The following is a 16784-nucleotide window of genomic DNA, read 5'->3' on the forward strand; positions in this document are numbered from 1 at the left end:
TATTTAAAGCTCAATTCTTTATGTAAATTGATAAAAATATGAATTTGCATAAGCATCCGTCTAGTAATCATTTTATGAGTAATAGATTCTTTTTATAACGAATGAATAATCTGTGATATTTATATATAATTAAGATACTTAATCATACAATATTATACACATAATAATGCGTAAAGAAACAGAAAATTAATGACGTATGTACAAATGCATTGTAACCTAGAAGTTTCATTAATACTTGAAAGTTTATTAACATACAAATTGTACTTTATTATTTTTCTGTTTGCATAAAATTAAGTTTACACGATCTTTAGCGAATTGAACGTAATTATCTATTGAAAGTAACATTTCGATTCACTGTTACGTTTACGATTTGTAAAGTGGAATAAAAATTGTATGGAAATTTTAAAGTTGAAAAATCTGACGTTTACTATTTCTAAAGTGTAGTTAAGAACTAAAGGACTAGAGTAAAAATGCAAACATGTTATCGATCACTGCCTCTTCTTTGCAGCTTTCACTGCTTTCGTTTTCTGTTTTTCTCCTCCAGATAAAAATGATGTTATGACTTCAGACATCTCTGGCATGTTGTAATTAGTGAGATTGTTTAATTGTTCCATTTCCTGAGAGAATAAAAAACAATATAGGATATTTTCTATAATAAAATTCAAATAATATCGCGTTGTTTGAATTGTTTACCTTCCTAGTTTCAGGGTCGTTCATAATTTTTGGAATAATCATGAGTAGTAACAGTGGTAAAATCATCATCAAAACCTATCGCAGAATTAAAAAAAAAAGCGATAACATAGTTAAATTTCATTGTTAAATATTAGTAAAGTAATAAAGTCGCATTCGTACCATGGAGTTAAACAAGAAGTCCGTTATCTTCCACTGTTCTCTGACTTGGAAGTAACGAAACTGTGTAAGTGGTCTCATTTTCAGTGGATACGGAACCTGTATCACTTGCGACGTTTGAATTAAATTCACTTTCCGTGCACGGAACTTCCCCTTCGAATTGATTTCCACTCTCACCGGTTCGTAGACCGAGTTTGGATTTACAATTTCAATCACGTACGATCCAGATGGTACGTTGGAGATAATAAATGTCCCGTCCTCTCTAAAAAGAAACATGGTTAGATCAAAATCGTAGCTAATAAATTTCCTCGATAAAAATATATGGATTCTACACCAATTGGAGTTGTCAGAACTTTATCGCTACTTGAACTTAGTTGTAGGTTATTATTTAGGACCTTGAATCTTACACTTAAAGAAGAGACTCTTTAGTTTTCCAATTATACTTGTCAAAGTGTTAATAAGAATTCTAACCTAAAACGTGAAAAGTTGTTTTCCAAAACTCCAATGCTTAATAATAATAATAATAATGTTCGTTACTGGTTGGGTATGAATACTTACGAGATTGAGATTACGACAATTAAGAGATTTTTATTAACATTCTTAATTTACCTCAAGAAACCATAATGTTCTCCACCGTTGGCCATGACGTGTGTCATCAGCTGCCACCCGTTCGATGGTCCATTTTCCCAAGGGAAAACTTTCCCCTCGATAACGTACAATTCCGTTGACGCGTCCTCATCATTTTCCGCGGTTACGTATTTATTAGAGACGCTGACGACAATTAAAAACAAAAAAATAGCAGTACTGAACGTAGTCATGTTGACTGCGACGCAGAGAGTGACAGAGATTAACTGCGCCCTCGGTAGAGCTCGGTCGAGATCGGCGCGCCTCGGTCTCTGATTGGTCAGGGAGCTCGGCCGCCTCGGTCTCTGATTGGTCGGGGAGCTCGGCCGCCTCGCGCTCTGATTGGTCGAGGTTTTCCGTTAATATCTCCCAATGAAGCCTCGTACAACATTTTCACTAAGGGAAAAATTGTTTCAAATTACCTTCCAAACCACCCCTTTCAAGGTTTTACAATATTTTTGGGACACCCTGTATACGAATGTATAAGCTTACACCATCGACTAAAAAATTTGTAACAAATCTGGCATACACTATTTGTTAGTTTATGACCACCAATGACCACTTATGACTGCTTATGACTTACGACGACCTGTGAGTGATGAAAAGCGACACACTCTAGAATCATATCTCAATATTTTCTAGAATTTAAGTAATTTTATTGAACATTGACAGAACAAATTTATATCCTAACAGTTATCTTAACTTTCTAGTCAGTGGGATTAATGCATTTTCAAATCTTTTACACTGCTTTGTGTTCTGCGAAATGTAAAACTCAAAACGTATATAAATAGTTTAATAGAAAATCTATTACAATTCTGAGAAGTTTACATATTATTGGTAAACAATGTTCAAACCAAGTCAAGAACCAGACATACCAGCAGCGTTGGGTTTACTTTCTCACTTAAACAACGACGAGTTGAAGGAGCTATTAAACAATGATGTCAAGTTTGAAGATATTGTCAAAGACATAAAGCAGGTAAATTTTATTAATTCAACGTATTATTGTAATCTGGAGATAATACGATAGCTTACAATGCTTTTCGCATTTGATATTTACTCTAAAATCATGTTTGTACCCAAATGTGTAATCGCGATTTTTATCTTGGAAAAATAGAGTAAGGACCTGGAAACAGAAAAGGAAATGCTAATGGCGAGTAACAGGTCCTTGGCGGAGTTTAACTTATCGAAACAACCGGAATTGCAAGAGAGCAAACAGATCTTAAAGGAGCTCAGCGAGAAAGGAAACATATTGTGCACGAGCGTAAAGGAAAAACTGGATGAGATAAGTACGTTGATACAATAAATTGTGAACTACATTTAAATTCGACAATTTCAAAACATAAAACCTATCTAAGAAACTATAGTTCATAATTAAATACCTTTATATATATATATATAATTCAGTTTTTTAATATTACATTTACAGAGGAAAAGTCTGGCGAAATGACAGTGGATACTGCCTTAGACCTGTTGCAAACAGCTGCTGCTGAAATCGAAGAAGAGTCAGAGGTACGATCTAACATCTACAATCATTACGATCAATGAATATATTATATTCTTACGTGACGATACTCTTATGTCTTGAATCTACAGACTATAGCGGAAAAGTTCTTGGCCGGAGACATGGAGGTGGATGAATTCCTAGATCAGTTTCTATCCAGAAGAAAGCTGATGCACCTACGCAAGGTCAAAGTCGACAAGTTGAAAGAGCTGATGAGAAAATCACATCCCTCCGGTGGTCCTGGTTATCCGATTGCCAGCAACTTTCCTGGCATAACACCAGCTGTCCCTTACCCGACTGGACCTGTTTCGATGCCCATGCCAGTCCCATCGGGTCTACCCCATTACAGACCGTACTAACTTAATCGAGACAAATTCTAAACTAAGATAGTTTTTATATATGTTTCGTTTACATTGGAACGTAAGAAATATGTTATTTTCTGAAAATAATGTAATATTTAATATTAATACAGTGTACACAGAATTTTATATTATCCTGATAATCATATATATTTTTTTTAAACACGTTCTGAATGAATTTAAATATATGATCAATTTTACATAGTTAGATTAAATACTATGCAAGCGAGCCATGTAATATAAATGTAATTATACACTATGAAAATTGATATATTACGAAGTAATACAATAAGAATGTACATTTACCTAATGTTTGTTGTATCAGTTAATTTGCATCGATTACTTTTGTGTTCAAAGTAAAATAAGAATAGTTTGCTTTGTCCTCACATCAATTTACATGAAATACATCTATTATGAATAATACAAATAATTGTAATCTTTTTATGGTAATAAGCAAAGGTAATTTTGCATTGATTACGATTGCGTTCAAAATACACCTATATTAACGAACAATGAAGATAATTGTACTCTTTTTGCAATAGACAAAGGAAGAAATTTAATATCGAAAATAACAGCTTGATATGTTATATTTGTACTTGTGTTTTACATGAAAGTATTTTTATTTACATTATCATTATATCATAGTATCTACAATAAATTAAAAATTCACTAAAGAAAAAAAATTTTACATTAATCAACCTTCTTCTTCTTTGCGTTATCGTTAGAAGTAGGTATGTAGACTATGATCAAGAAGACGAATACCGAAACAATTCCTACTAAACTAATGACCGCTGTGGCATCAATTTCCTCATTTTGCTCCATCTGTCGTTTGTTCTGCATATACTCTTTGTATATAGTTTTCCTTTTCATGCTTTGTTCAAAAGCATTGTGGTAGTGAGCACGAGTCCATTCATCAAAATCGTACATTTTATGCCTCGTTGTATCAGAATACTCGTACTTAGGTGTCGGTTTTTGCATTTGGTTCACCAGAGAAGACTTAATCGCCATAGTTCTGTCATACTGCTTGCGCAGCTTGTGATTGCCGAGAACTTCGTATGCCTCCGACACTTCTTGAAACAGTACTTTCGCGGACGCGCTTTTATTTTTGTCAGGGTGATATTTTACTGTAAGCTTGAAGTAGGACGACTTTATTTCGTTATGCGTGGCATTGGGAGATACGTTCAAGGTGTCATAGTGCGTCTTAGACTTTGTCGAAGCATTTACTCTCGTATTAACAAACAAGATATGCTGCATTAACAAGTTAGAAACAATTTTCTTGTTGAAATATGTCATTAATTGAATACGCATGTTACTCATTGAATGGCCAATTCTTATTCTTACTATTGTAAGAATTATTTACACGTTGAGTGTAGTTAAAAGTGAAATAGTTTGATATATATTCGTGTAATTTACCATTTTTAAGTGAGTATTTCGTGTTCCTTCAGGTATAAAGACATTGGTTCACGTCAATGTCAAGATACATAACCTATAAAACAGAAGAGGGAATTTAATGTTATATATATTAAATAATATATCACGCTGTCAACAAAAATAACGAATTTATACGTAACTATACGGCTGATGCTAGATACATGCTTAAATTTTTAGTTTATAATTATTTAAATATCATTGAATTGACAAATCACATTCGGATTATCCAAACTCACGTATACACGCTCTACGACACAACGTATCTGTGTGTGTGCCCCACATACGTAGTAAGGAGTCAATAATGGCTGCCGCTTGCGCATGCGCGGGAGCTGGGAGTGCAGGGCTGTGGCTATAGGAAACGGTGCCTGCAACTTGCAAAATTACAGTCTGTATCTTGTTTAATTGAATAAATAGCAATAAACAAGAAAAATTAATTAGACCTGCTGGGTTAATACGAGTCCCTTTCGCAAGTCTTCCTTAGGCTCACTGTGGTCTGAAAAAGAGTTAGAATTAGAATAATTATGGCCTTCGTTAAATAGAAACTATTTTTGATATATGGATAATTGTAGTCCATTTTACGTAGATGAGACGATTCTGAACGACAATTTCTTTTGCAAAAATGTCGTATGAGGCTTCGTTTTTGAATTATTAACAAATAGCGATGGACCAATCACAGCGTCTGACTAGCGCGCGCTCAGTCGCGAGTGGCTGGCTCCACCTAAGATGCACCGACCAATCACAGCGTCCGAGTAGCACGGGTCAGCCACTCGCGGCTGAGCGCGCGCTAATCGGACGCTGTGATTGGTCGGAGGGTTTCTTGTTAATAATTCAAAAACGAAGCAACATACAACATTTTTGCAAAGACAATTGTTGTTCAGAATCGTCTCAGCTACCCTCCATTTTGGTTCTTACACTTATTTTGATACACCCTGTATACAGTTGTGTAAGCTTTCACCTATCACGTTTATATTTCTGTTACAAAATGTAATTAAAAAGAAATATACATTTACGTTGAAAATTTATTGTCTGCCCCTAAAATTTCTTTGTTTCGTCTTTGAATAACCTACCTGGCTACAAACAAGTAAATTAAAGAAACATACAATTTACAATCGAATTTACAATCAGATAATCAGATAAATTCCGAAGACAACAAATAAAGGTAAATGTGTCAGACACCAAAAAATTACATAAAAGTCTCGTAAAAAAATATATAATTGAGATATTCAAAAGGAATATATTCGTACAAGTATAAACGAATGTATTAACAGTAAAGAAGTATATTACAAAGGGTTAACAAACGCAATCATTTTTCGCTGCATCAGCGTCCAACGAGAACAGTGAGTCGATAAAAAAAAAATATCGATGAAACACGTTTGCCAAGAAATGAAAAAAGAAAAATTTCTGCGCGCAGTGTCCTTGCAAATCGTGTGAACATTCAACGCGAAAAACATTCGAATAATGCATTTTCGTATGATTCTTGAGTTTCGGAATAAATACGAACGATGCATCGGTTCATTTGTCCCAGCACTCTGTCCACGAACCAAAAGAGACAAGAAGGTACATCTGGAAAATGCATTATTTAGATTCAGAAACGCGTTAACGTGCTCTTATTATAGAACAGCATTCAGGAACGAAATTACGTTGTACTTTACTTTCGCATTTCTCGTAGAGTTGAAATTACAAAATGGCTGCGTCCACCGCTCGCTGAGCCGCTTCACCAGTGTCACCAGCGATCACGCGCATGCGCTCAGCCTCAGGAGAGTAGCACGGCCACGGAACTGGCGCCTTGGTCGCCCCAATTATAGAAGTATGAAAGAATTTGGATCGTGGATTGTTTTTATATAGCTATAGTATACTCAGTATTTCCTACGTGCATGAAGAATTCATCTCTGAAAAACTTTCTAACGATTCTTTCATACTTCTATTATTCATAAGGGCGACTAAGGCGCCAGTTATGTAACCCTACTAGACACTGCACTGACGTTAAGAGACCAGTGCGCATGCGCGAGTTCCAAACATAGCATCTCTCTCTGCACATAATTGGCTCCCGCCAGGTCGTCATGTTTTGGGCGCGAGAAATATTCAAATTCAAACACGAACAGAGCGACCCAGTAACCGTTTCCTATCTAAACACACCTAAATGTCCGAAACAACGCAAATTAACGTAAACTATATGTTCTGACAATACAGGGAACATCTTCTGTCGCCGAAGATCACACGAAACCGAGCGTTTCGTGTCTATTGCACTTTAAAGTGTGAATGAAAAAATACTCGACGTACCGACTCGAACAAATGCGCACGCACGCGATAACAATTTCTTAATGCACTTATTATTAGGTTTATAAAAACATGTTTCTGGCGTGAAATGCAATCTGTTCGCGGTAACAATTAACAATAAACAGATTGATATGTTGTTCTCCAGGTAGTGATATAGTTTCGTGAGGAACTCGTTATTCACGTGAGGCTGTCGATGTGTAGGTAAATTACCGACGAGTAAATTCGATTGTCGGTGTGCGTAATTAAATTTGAATTAAATTGAAACTGTGAAAAGAGAATAAAATTAAGAATCTGTAGAAATATCGGAATAAAATTTTAAAAAATTAGTAGTAGTATTTTACTGTATAAAAGATGCAATAATAGAGATTCTACATTTTTAAATAATAAATCATTGCGACACGCAATTAACGAGGTTCCTGTTGTACAAAGAAAGCAGCGTTGTACCATTCGTACAATTAGAGACAGTCTACACGCACTGTAATGTATTTGGCATTTTTCCATACGAAACTAACGGGTGTTTCGGTAAAAAATAATATTGTATAACTCGTTAAGATCGATCAAGTATATATACATACAAAAAAAAAATCAAAATATCTGGGGAACTTGGCGAATAAAAAATTTCTAGCTTCAACCTCTGCGAGGACGAGATACTTGAATAAAAAAACTCGCAAAATTACATCGTTACGTCCTCGAAAAAATTTATAAAAAATCTCGAGAATATAGATCTGTGATTTTGAGTAACATTTGGCGAATTGGTGAGAATGTACATTTAAATGAAGATAATATGCTTTGGTGTGGGAACATGAGTACTTAAAACAGAAGAATTAACCCTTTGACCTTTGTCCGAAAAATGTTGGAGATTGGAATCCTTGAACGAGGTGGTTCCGGGGGTGATTTGAAACAACTTTTTCCTCAGCGAAAATATTGTCCGAGGTTTCGTTAAGGAGATATTAACGGAAAACGTCGACCAATCGGAGCGCTCGAAGTAGCTCTTCCCGACCAATCAGAGCGCGAGTATACCGACGGAGCGGCCGCGGTAGCGTTGATTTCGCGCTAGGCGGCTCGTACGCTACCGCGGCCGCTCCAACGGCATCCTCACGGCCTGATTGGTCGGAGAGCGCGGCCGCCTCGCGCTTTGATTGGTCGACGTTTTCCGTTAATATCTCCTCAACGAAATCTCGGACAACATTTTCGCTAAGGAAAAAGTTGTTCCAAATCACCCCCCGAATCACCCCATACAAAGAAACTCCAACATTTTTGCAACGTATATACACGTCCTTCGCAGTCAAAGGGTTAAACAAATAAAATCCTGGATATAAAAATTCCTATCCTACACAAAAATTTCTAAGTCATAGATCGAGAATTTCTTCGCGCTTAAAACAAGAATTGTAAATATTAACCAAATGCAACGAAACAGGAAGAAAATTCGAAGATACTCAAACCAAAGAACAATGAAACAATAGTGGATCAAGTATTAACACAAAATTAAAAACGGATGTTTCCAAAGTAAACGGCATCCACAATTAAAAATTAACAAAGTCGCGAATCACGTCGATAAAACAGAGTCCGTGATCTATCCTGAATGAATGTACAGTACTGTTTTCCTTCTGTACCGACCGTGGATAATACGCTAGCTAGACTTCTGTACATAGATCACTATTCCATGCAGAAAAATGTTTACGAACGTAATAAAAGTATACATTAAGAAACGACGGTTACGACCCTTCCTCGATTAACAAATAATTTCATCCAGCTGCAAACATAATCGAATACATTCGACGCATATTCCCGGTGTTTTTTCTTTTTTCGCATCGCGAGAACGGAAATAATTAATCTACAGTTCGATAAAAATTCACTCGTCGCATTTAAAGTTCGGAAACGTTCGACTCACCAGCGAAAAATCAAACGAATCTTTACACGGTCGCGCAACGGAAACTATTAATTCCACTTTACCCTGTTTCGCACCTCGACGCAACAATTCGAACCGATCGAAACAAATTGTCATGGGATTTGATTTCGTTTTAGATCTATCGTGTACTATTTTATACCTGTATACTACATATCCTATCTTGGTTTCTTTATCATCGCGTACGCAATTCTGGTTTAATTCACCGTTTCACCGCATCCGTATTTTAATTAGTCTCTGCCCTCTCCTCGTTCGCTATTCTCACTTTTCTCGTTAATCGTTACGTTTTCGAGTTATTTGTTCTAAGATTAAAGAAAAGAAAAATTGTACAGGCTTGGATAACACAGTTAACCACCCAGAACAAATATTTTTCCAGTTGCAACAGCGTTATCGAATTAAGGATAATCGTGGTGGTACACTTTACCGACTGGGAGCTTATTAACAGACTCGAAGTCTACACTTACCGACCGAGAGTCTTGGTAGTTTTTTTGGCTCGAACACTAATGAATCTATTTTTACGATAGCAAATACTTTGTTAAAATGGTACTAGATTTAATTATAAATATAAATATTCGAGTTATGGCAGTCTTAACACTTCATATGCAGGCATTTTAGTTTTAAATTCCAGCGTTATCATCTAACTGCGCTCTCGGTCGTCCATTTACAATGTTTGTAATACATAGAAATTAACGCAAGCCTAGGTTAACGTATACTATCGTATAAAAACTGTAGATTGTCTCCAAACAGACCGCTAAATGAAGTGCTAATACGAAATGTAGAACATTCGAGTACCACCAGTCGGTAAGGTATAGAACATTCGCCTACCACCGGTCGGTAAACAGTTAACCTAACAAAACAACGTCGACAAAACAGACGAATCGCATCGTTCCCAATTCTCTCATACGTCCAAATACAATTACAACTTTTCGTCGAGTAACAAAGCCGAGGATAGCAGGAAGTTTCGATCGAAACTGGCGTTAATCCAAAGAGAAGATATGCTCTTACAGATTGAAACTTAACAGTGAATTTCCCCGTGAATTAACGCACGACTCAGGAAACTGAAGCGTGGAAATTCCGTATCCGTTTCCATTATGACTGTGTGTGTGTGTGTGTGTGGGCGCGGGCGCACAGTACAGTAATCAGCATACACTCTTACATACGTATATGTACAGAAAATGAAACACAGTCACACGCGCGCTGGCACGCACACTATTTGCCGAGAAACTTGTGCGCATATGCGATCGGGAAACGATGAAACAATGCTTTGGCTAAATTGTCGCGATACTTGATTTCGTCAAAGACAAAAATTTACAACAGGATCGTATACAGGGTGTCCCAATCGACTCTCAGGGATCACACTATACAGGGTGTCCCAAAAATGTTGTAACATCTTGAAACAGGTGGATCAGGAGGTGATTTGAAACAACTTTTTCCTTAGCGAAAATGTTGTGCGAGGCTTCGTTGATGAGATATTAACGGAAAACCCCGACCAATCAGAGTGCGAGGCGGCCGCGCTCCCGGACCAATCAGAGCGCGAGTATGCCGGTGGAGCGCCCGCGGTAGCGTACGAGAGCGGCCGCTCCAATGGTATACTCGCGCTCTGATTGGTCGACGTTTTTTATTAATATCTCCTCAACGAAGCTCCATCCGACATTTTTGCAAAGGAAAAAGACGTTTCAAATTACCTCCCGAACCACCTCTTTCAAGGACCTCCAACATTTTTGGGACACCCTGTATAGACAGACTAAATCTCGAGGTCCAAAAAGTCCCGCGAACCAACTAATGCTATTCTCCGCCATTTTCTCTTACAACAAAGGATTCGGATTCGTTTCATAACAAAACGTTAATATTCAAGCGCCAACTGGAACACCCTGTACACGTACACACACATCACGATTCTTCTAGCGCTTAAAGGAACAGCTCGTTGCACAGTTTCCATCGTTCGGCCCACGGAAAGCATAAAAACTGAACACCGAGTCTCTGTCAGTCCGCGAATGAAATCCTAAAAATTACATTCTATAAAAAAAAAGAAAAAAAAAGAAGAAGAGACGTTCTCGAGTAATGGCACAGTAAACGCGTACCATTTATCCCATTCGTTATTGCTCTAGATTACTCTCTAACAAGTGTATACGATGAGCAGGGGGGGGGGGGAGGCGAGATGAACAGTTCTTTTTTCTTTTTCAAAAAGAGAGATTCACGAAGAGTGATAATTTTTCTAAGAAGTCGCGAATCGAAGGAAAGCGTCCGGCGACGAGTAGTTGGGATTATGTTTCTAGGATTCGTCCTTGACGCGCAACGATGGCAATTTGCCCCCTGAACGCGCGTATACGTCCGGAGAACGCTGTAGACCTGGATTATGGTCGCGTACATGCGTATATACGTGAACTTTACCCTCTGAACACCGTGCACGCGTATACGGGGCGCTCTAAAAATTTTGGAGTTTATTGGAAAGGGTCCGGGGGGTGATTTGAAACAACTTTTTCTTTGGCGAAAATGTTGTACGAGGCTTCGTTGAGGAGATATTAAGGGAAAACGTCGACCAATCAGAACGCGAGGCGGCCGCGCTTCCCGACCAATCAGAGCGCGAGTACGCCGATAGAGTACCCGCAGTAGCGTAGGCTACGCGCTAGGCGGCCGCTCTCGTACGCTACCGCGGGCGCTCCACCGGCATACTCGCGCTCTGATTGGTCGAGGTTTTCTCTTAACGAAGCCTTGGACAACATTTTCGCTAAGGAAAAAGTTGTTTCAAATCACCTTCCGGACCTCCTTTTTCAAGTAACTCCAACATTTTTCGGACACCCTGTGATGGTACGATCTGTACCTTGAGGGTAAACGCATATATGCGTTTGAAGAATGCCAGTGATTCGTATATGCGTTTTACCCTGTGACGTTAACATCTCTACTCAGGTCAATACTTATATTTCGATTTGAAGAACGCTGTAGACGCATATATACGTTTCACTCTCTGACGGTAACATCTTTACTCAAAGGGTAAATGTACATTCGTTCAAAGAATGCCATAGACACGTATATGCGTTTTACCCTCTGATGGTAACGCTTCTATTCAAAGGATATATCGTAGGCGAAACGGGAGCAGTAGATTATTGCTAGACTGCGGATGTTTATGCAAATTTATCTTAGGCAAAAGTTTGTCCTATTTTATAAACAGTCTAACGTGTACATTATTGTTTAATTTCCTTGTTTATATTTATATTGTTTATATGTACCTTCGTTTAGACATATTTTCATTCATTTTTCTACACTTCCAAATTGCATTTTCATTTCAATTCATATCTTCATACAGAAATAAATGTAAGTTCATACAAAATTTTGTAGTATTTTTTAAACAGTGTAACACGTACATTATTCCTGTAGAATGACAATTTCCTAAATTTCTCTATAGTTTCACTAGTATTTTCATACAGAAATGAATTTAAGCTTGTACAAAAGTTTATCCTATTTTCTAAGCAACGTAACATGAATATTACCTTTGATATTCTCTGCACTTTTGCATTTATTTTCATAGATTGATCAATATTTCCTCTTGCCATTAGTATTTTCATTCTACAAATTGATATCTTCATACAGAAATGAATTTAAGCTTGTACAAAAGTTTATCCTATTTTTTAAGCAACGTAACCTGAATGTTACCCTTGATATTCTCTATACTTTTGCATTTGATTTCATAGATTGATCAATATTTCCTTTTCCCATTCGTATTTCCATTGTACAAATTCCTATTTTCATACGTAACAAGAATTTAAGCTCATATAAAAGTCTGTCCTATAAACAATGTACCACGAATACCACCATTGATATTCTCCGTAGCCCTTCCACATCCCAATCCGTCCTCCTTTCATAAATACAGAAACATCCCCAGTCTAGCAACCGCATTACAACGAGAACGTGAACGAAGAAGGCGTATCGTATCCGCGTGTAATTTGGTAAAAAGGTGAAAATTGATAATCGTTCATCGAGCAATCGGACGAGACGCCTCGGTCGTTCCGCGGATGGGACGCAAATCCTGAATACTGTTTAGAAAAAGCCATCACCGCACGTGCCATAGACCAAGATTCAACGTGCTCAGCTGTGGCAGCTTCATGATCCTCTCGAGCCCGCTGGTGCTTATCCTGGTGCATCCGTAGAGGTCGATGCACTTCAAGTGCTTCATGCTCTCCGCGATCGTGTAGAGGCCCTTGTCCGTCAACCTGCTGCACTGGCCGATGTTCAACGTCTCCAGGTCGTGGAGGGTCTGGGCGATCTTGCAGATGCCCTCGTCGCTGATCTGGCAGGCGGACAGCGACAGAGACTTCAGGTTGAACAGCCCCTGAGAAATGTGAACCAGAGCTTGGTCGCTGATCTTGTCGCAGAACGACACGTCCAGCGAGGAGATTCTGCTCCCACCTTCGGCCAAGTAAGCCATGCCGACGTCGGAGATGTTGTCGCAGGACCTGAGGTTCAGCTCCCTCAAGCTGGACATCTTGGCCAGGTGTTTCACGCCTGTGTCGCCGATGCAGACGCAGAAGGAGAGGTTGATGGACTTCAAGGTGGTCAATCCTGTGGATATGTGCCGCAGGGCCTCATCGGTCACCCTCTGGCAATCTTGAAGACTCAAATGTTCCAGGGCAAAGTTCCCACCAGCTGCGTCGAAGTTAACTATACCAGCGAACTGCTCCATCAGGAAGCTCGCACTATGTGTCTGCGGATGTATACCTGCTAGATAAGCGATGCCATCGTTGCACACCTGCCAGCAGCTTCTCAGATCCAGCCTCTTCAGCTTTTTCAAGTACCAAGCTATGCACAGCAGCCCGTCGTTGGTGATGTTCCTGCAGCCACCGAGCTCCAGGTGCTCCAGATTCTGCAGATACTTCGCTATACAACTAAGAGTAATGTCCGACACTTGTTTGCACAACGAAAGGTTCAGCTCGGTGAGCATGGGGTATTCCTGGGAGAACGCTTTCATCAAGGCTAGGTCGTTGATGTTGTAGCAGCCTGAGAGGTTCAGCGACTCCAAGTTCGGTATGCCCTTAAGAACGTCCCCGAGGCCTCTCCTCAGCGACAGCACCTGCACCCTCTTCACTCCCCTCTTTACTAGGCTAGCGAACAACGCAGGTGCCTGCTTCCTCAGGTGCAACTTTGCCTCGACTCCCCTCCAAACGGACCGATGGTACGCTGCGTCTCTCCACGCTATGCACACTTGAGCAGCGCATCCCTTGTCCCTGACTTCCAGGTAGCTAAAGATCAACGCCAGTATCTCTGGATAAAGGCAAGAGATGTGCGTGCTTGTCGGGACGTTGTCTCTGGCGACTTGGGGCTGCTGCCTGGACAGGATGCTCTGCGTGTACCCTGGCAGGCTGACGCCGCTGGTGTAATGCGGCGTAGTGGCGGGGTTGTAGAGGATACCTTGGCTCTGAGAGCTCGGTATGGCCAGGTGCGGCTGGTGCAGCTGGTAGTAGTGTCCTGAACGGTGGAGGAGCGTCGTGCCACGGTTGGTGGGCAACACTGGGAGCTCTGTCATCAACAGATGACTTTCCTCCATGGTGTAGGGACAGTTTCCTCCATATATACGTACATGCAGACATATATGTATTGGTTTCTATCTTTTATTCGTTATCACTCTATCTATCTATGTATAAATATATATGTACACATATATACGTACATACGTACATATATAGGGTTAGTTTTCTATGGTATCTTCCCTTTAACCTCTTCGAGTCCCTCCCTCTCCTCTGGAGATTTTTTGACGATAGGAGCCTTCCGTTTGTTTTGAAAACGTACGCCTGGGTGACCGTGTCCTGTCTTCGATGCATCGATGGCGAAGAGTGGACTTCGAGACGTACCAGCAATCGTTCCCGAGCACGCCACGCGCATGGAACCGTATTTTTTAACTCGCCCTCGCCTCGCTCCACGCTTCGCTCGCCAGTACGTCTTTGTCTTATATCGTCCGTCCCTCTCACTCACTCACTCGCGCACTCTCTCGCTCACTTCCCGCCAGCTCTCATTCAACCTCCCCCCGCGGCCCTCTCGTTTCCTCCCGGCTGCGTATATATACGTCCGTGCGTGCATTCATCCACAGCGCGTGCTTGCCTTCTTTATTTTTCCTTTTCTTTTCTTTCTTTCTCCACGTCCAGTTCCTCTCCTCGTCGCACCGATCACCTCTTTTCAGACACCATATATATATATATATATGTATATATATATATACGCGCGATACTCGCACGCACACCGCCGTTACGTTCGCCTGGAACGAGCACGAAACGAACGCGAACAGCGTCAAAGGCAGCCCCGGTACCTCACCTGGCGATGATACCGCGGCGTGCACGTTACCATTTTCGTCCTCGCGGCGATCAAACGTGTCGCGGAACCACGACTGGCCTCAAACGACATATCGCCGAAACATTCACCGATGCGTCGCCAGTCGCGAACTGTTGTTCCGGTCGCCCGTAGTCAGATGTCGCGGCAGTGACGGACATTCGTGGGATTTTTCCTTCGAGGAATTCCTTTCTGCGCATGCGTAAGCTGACGTCACGGCTACATGTCGTCTGCTACCATACATGTATCCGAACCGCTAGAGGAGGCGCATTTAAGGGGCTCGTGCAATTTTCCCCGCGTTTTTTATTTGTAATTTAATTGTAATTTTTTACTTGTATTAAATTAAGTACAAGAGCCTTAGTGTTCGTGAGTGTAATGTTAGGGAAAATTAAAAAGGAAATGGATAACGAACCGCAGCCGTCCACGTCAGGAATCATCGAAGAAAGGAAGAGGACATTATACAGGGTGTCCCAAAAATGGTGGAAATCATGGAAAGGGGTGATTCGGGAGGTGATTTGAAACAACTTTTTCCTTAGCGAAAATGTTGTAGGAGGCTTCGTTGAGGATATGGAGGCCGATGGAGTGCGGCCGCCTAGCGCTTAGCCTTCGCTACCGCGGCCGCTCCACCGGCATACTCGCGCTCTGATTGGTCAGTGTTTTCCGGTAATATCTCCTCAAGGAAGCCTCCTACAACATTTTCGCTAAGGAAAAGTTGTTTTAAATCACCTCCCGAATCACCCCTTTCCATGATCTCCACCATTTTTGGGACACCCTATATTTTGTTCCTTACTGGGATCCAATGGTACCCTAAATTCTAAGTAAGTGTATACAGCAGTGAGGACTGCAACACTCGCTCCAATACGCATGATCAGGAAAAATCCCACGAATGTCCATCACTGTGTCGCGGTGTCGTTCCTTCGACGGGGGGGCGGAGCCTGCCGCGGCTCTGCGCTGAGCTGATTGGTCGAGAGAGAGGGGGACCGCGCGCCACGTGACCGCGACGGCGAATATCGATTCAGGGCTGTGCTGCGGCGGCATTTTTAAGTTTTCGTTTCGGGAAAGTGGGGGGATATACGAGTACCGACCACGTTGTAGCTACTGCGATTTTATGATGTGTATCTTATGTATGTATGGTTCTTTTTGTTTAATTTCTTGGGTTCTTTTTGTTACTTGTCATTGACCGCGCGTGGACCTGGAAAAGAAATTTTTGGTAGATGAGATTGTGTTATGTAGCCTCATGTAACATTTTATGTGGTAGATTCCTTAATAATAAATTAATTTAAACTACTATGCTATTTCAGATACACTGTACGAGTTAGAAAATAGATTTTGTAAAACAAATGGTCTTCCTAATTTCTATTATTCCTTATCCCTGTTCCTTAGGAAAACGTATGAACCTAAAAAAGAAATTTTAAATAGAAAAGACTTGCTATGTACTCTCATGTACCATTTTACATGTTAGATTCCTTAATAATAAATTAATTTAAACTACTATGCAATTTCAGATACATTGTACGAGTTA

General features: G+C 40.2%; 5 protein-coding genes across 6 annotated transcripts in view; 1 reads left to right on the forward strand and 4 right to left on the reverse strand.

Moving 5' to 3' along the window:
- The window catches only part of LOC128896915 (tigger transposable element-derived protein 2-like), a 30957-nt gene extending 14379 nt beyond the window's left edge, over positions 1-16578 (reverse strand). The window contains exon 1 of one of the 2 annotated variants that reach the window (XM_054160486.1): positions 16069-16578. The gene's annotated coding sequence lies outside the window, so the exon portion shown is untranslated. Of the gene's footprint in view, positions 1-16052 lie in introns of both variants that reach the window. The other variant, XM_054160485.1, reaches the window with a different exon arrangement.
- Positions 107-1707, reverse strand: LOC128896922 (ER membrane protein complex subunit 7). Its single transcript, XM_054160496.1, has 4 exons — positions 1459-1707; positions 853-1111; positions 694-768; positions 107-617 (listed from the first exon to the last, which is right to left on the reverse strand). The coding sequence occupies exons 1-4, from the start codon at positions 1665-1667 to the stop codon at positions 489-491; spliced, it is 672 nt and encodes a 223-aa protein (XP_054016471.1). The 5' UTR covers positions 1668-1707; the 3' UTR covers positions 107-488.
- On the forward strand, positions 1928-3638 carry LOC128896923 (vacuolar protein sorting-associated protein 37B). Its single transcript, XM_054160497.1, has 4 exons — positions 1928-2449; positions 2588-2759; positions 2900-2982; positions 3067-3638. The coding sequence occupies exons 1-4, from the start codon at positions 2318-2320 to the stop codon at positions 3331-3333; spliced, it is 654 nt and encodes a 217-aa protein (XP_054016472.1). The 5' UTR covers positions 1928-2317; the 3' UTR covers positions 3334-3638.
- On the reverse strand, positions 4024-5065 carry LOC128896982 (uncharacterized). The gene is made up of 2 exons (XM_054160598.1): positions 4905-5065; positions 4024-4819 (listed from the first exon to the last, which is right to left on the reverse strand). The coding sequence occupies exon 2, from the start codon at positions 4585-4587 to the stop codon at positions 4024-4026; it is 564 nt and encodes a 187-aa protein (XP_054016573.1). The 5' UTR covers positions 4588-4819; positions 4905-5065.
- LOC128896918 (F-box/LRR-repeat protein 14) lies at positions 11654-15704 on the reverse strand. Its single transcript, XM_054160490.1, has one exon. The coding sequence runs from the start codon at positions 14484-14486 to the stop codon at positions 12996-12998; it is 1491 nt and encodes a 496-aa protein (XP_054016465.1). The 5' UTR covers positions 14487-15704; the 3' UTR covers positions 11654-12995.
- Positions 16579-16784: the final 206 nt, after the last annotated feature.

Source organism: Hylaeus anthracinus, unplaced genomic scaffold (assembly GCF_026225885.1).
Source record: "Hylaeus anthracinus isolate JK02 unplaced genomic scaffold, UHH_iyHylAnth1.0_haploid 11978, whole genome shotgun sequence".
In the NCBI taxonomy this organism is placed as follows: Eukaryota; Metazoa; Arthropoda; class Insecta; order Hymenoptera; family Colletidae; genus Hylaeus; species Hylaeus anthracinus.

Excerpts from the sequence above, each read along its gene's own strand:
- LOC128896922 (XM_054160496.1), bottom strand. The coding sequence starts at position 1,667 with ATGACTACGTTCAGTACTGCTATTTTTTTGTTTTTAATTGTCGTCAGC. Across the intron at positions 1,112-1,458 it reads GAACATTATGGTTTCTTGAG|AGAGGACGGGACATTTATTA; the intron begins GTAAATTAAGAA and ends GTTTCTTTTTAG. Across the intron at positions 618-693 it reads ACGACCCTGAAACTAGGAAG|GAAATGGAACAATTAAACAA; the intron begins GTAAACAATTCA and ends TTATTCTCTCAG.
- LOC128896982 (XM_054160598.1), bottom strand. The coding sequence starts at position 4,587 with ATGCAGCATATCTTGTTTGTTAATACGAGAGTAAATGCTTCGACAAAG.
- LOC128896923 (XM_054160497.1), top strand. The coding sequence starts at position 2,318 with ATGTTCAAACCAAGTCAAGAACCAGACATACCAGCAGCGTTGGGTTTA. Across the intron at positions 2,450-2,587 it reads TTGTCAAAGACATAAAGCAG|AGTAAGGACCTGGAAACAGA; the intron begins GTAAATTTTATT and ends TTGGAAAAATAG. Across the intron at positions 2,760-2,899 it reads GGAAAAACTGGATGAGATAA|AGGAAAAGTCTGGCGAAATG; the intron begins GTACGTTGATAC and ends TTACATTTACAG.
- LOC128896918 (XM_054160490.1), bottom strand. The coding sequence starts at position 14,486 with ATGGAGGAAAGTCATCTGTTGATGACAGAGCTCCCAGTGTTGCCCACC.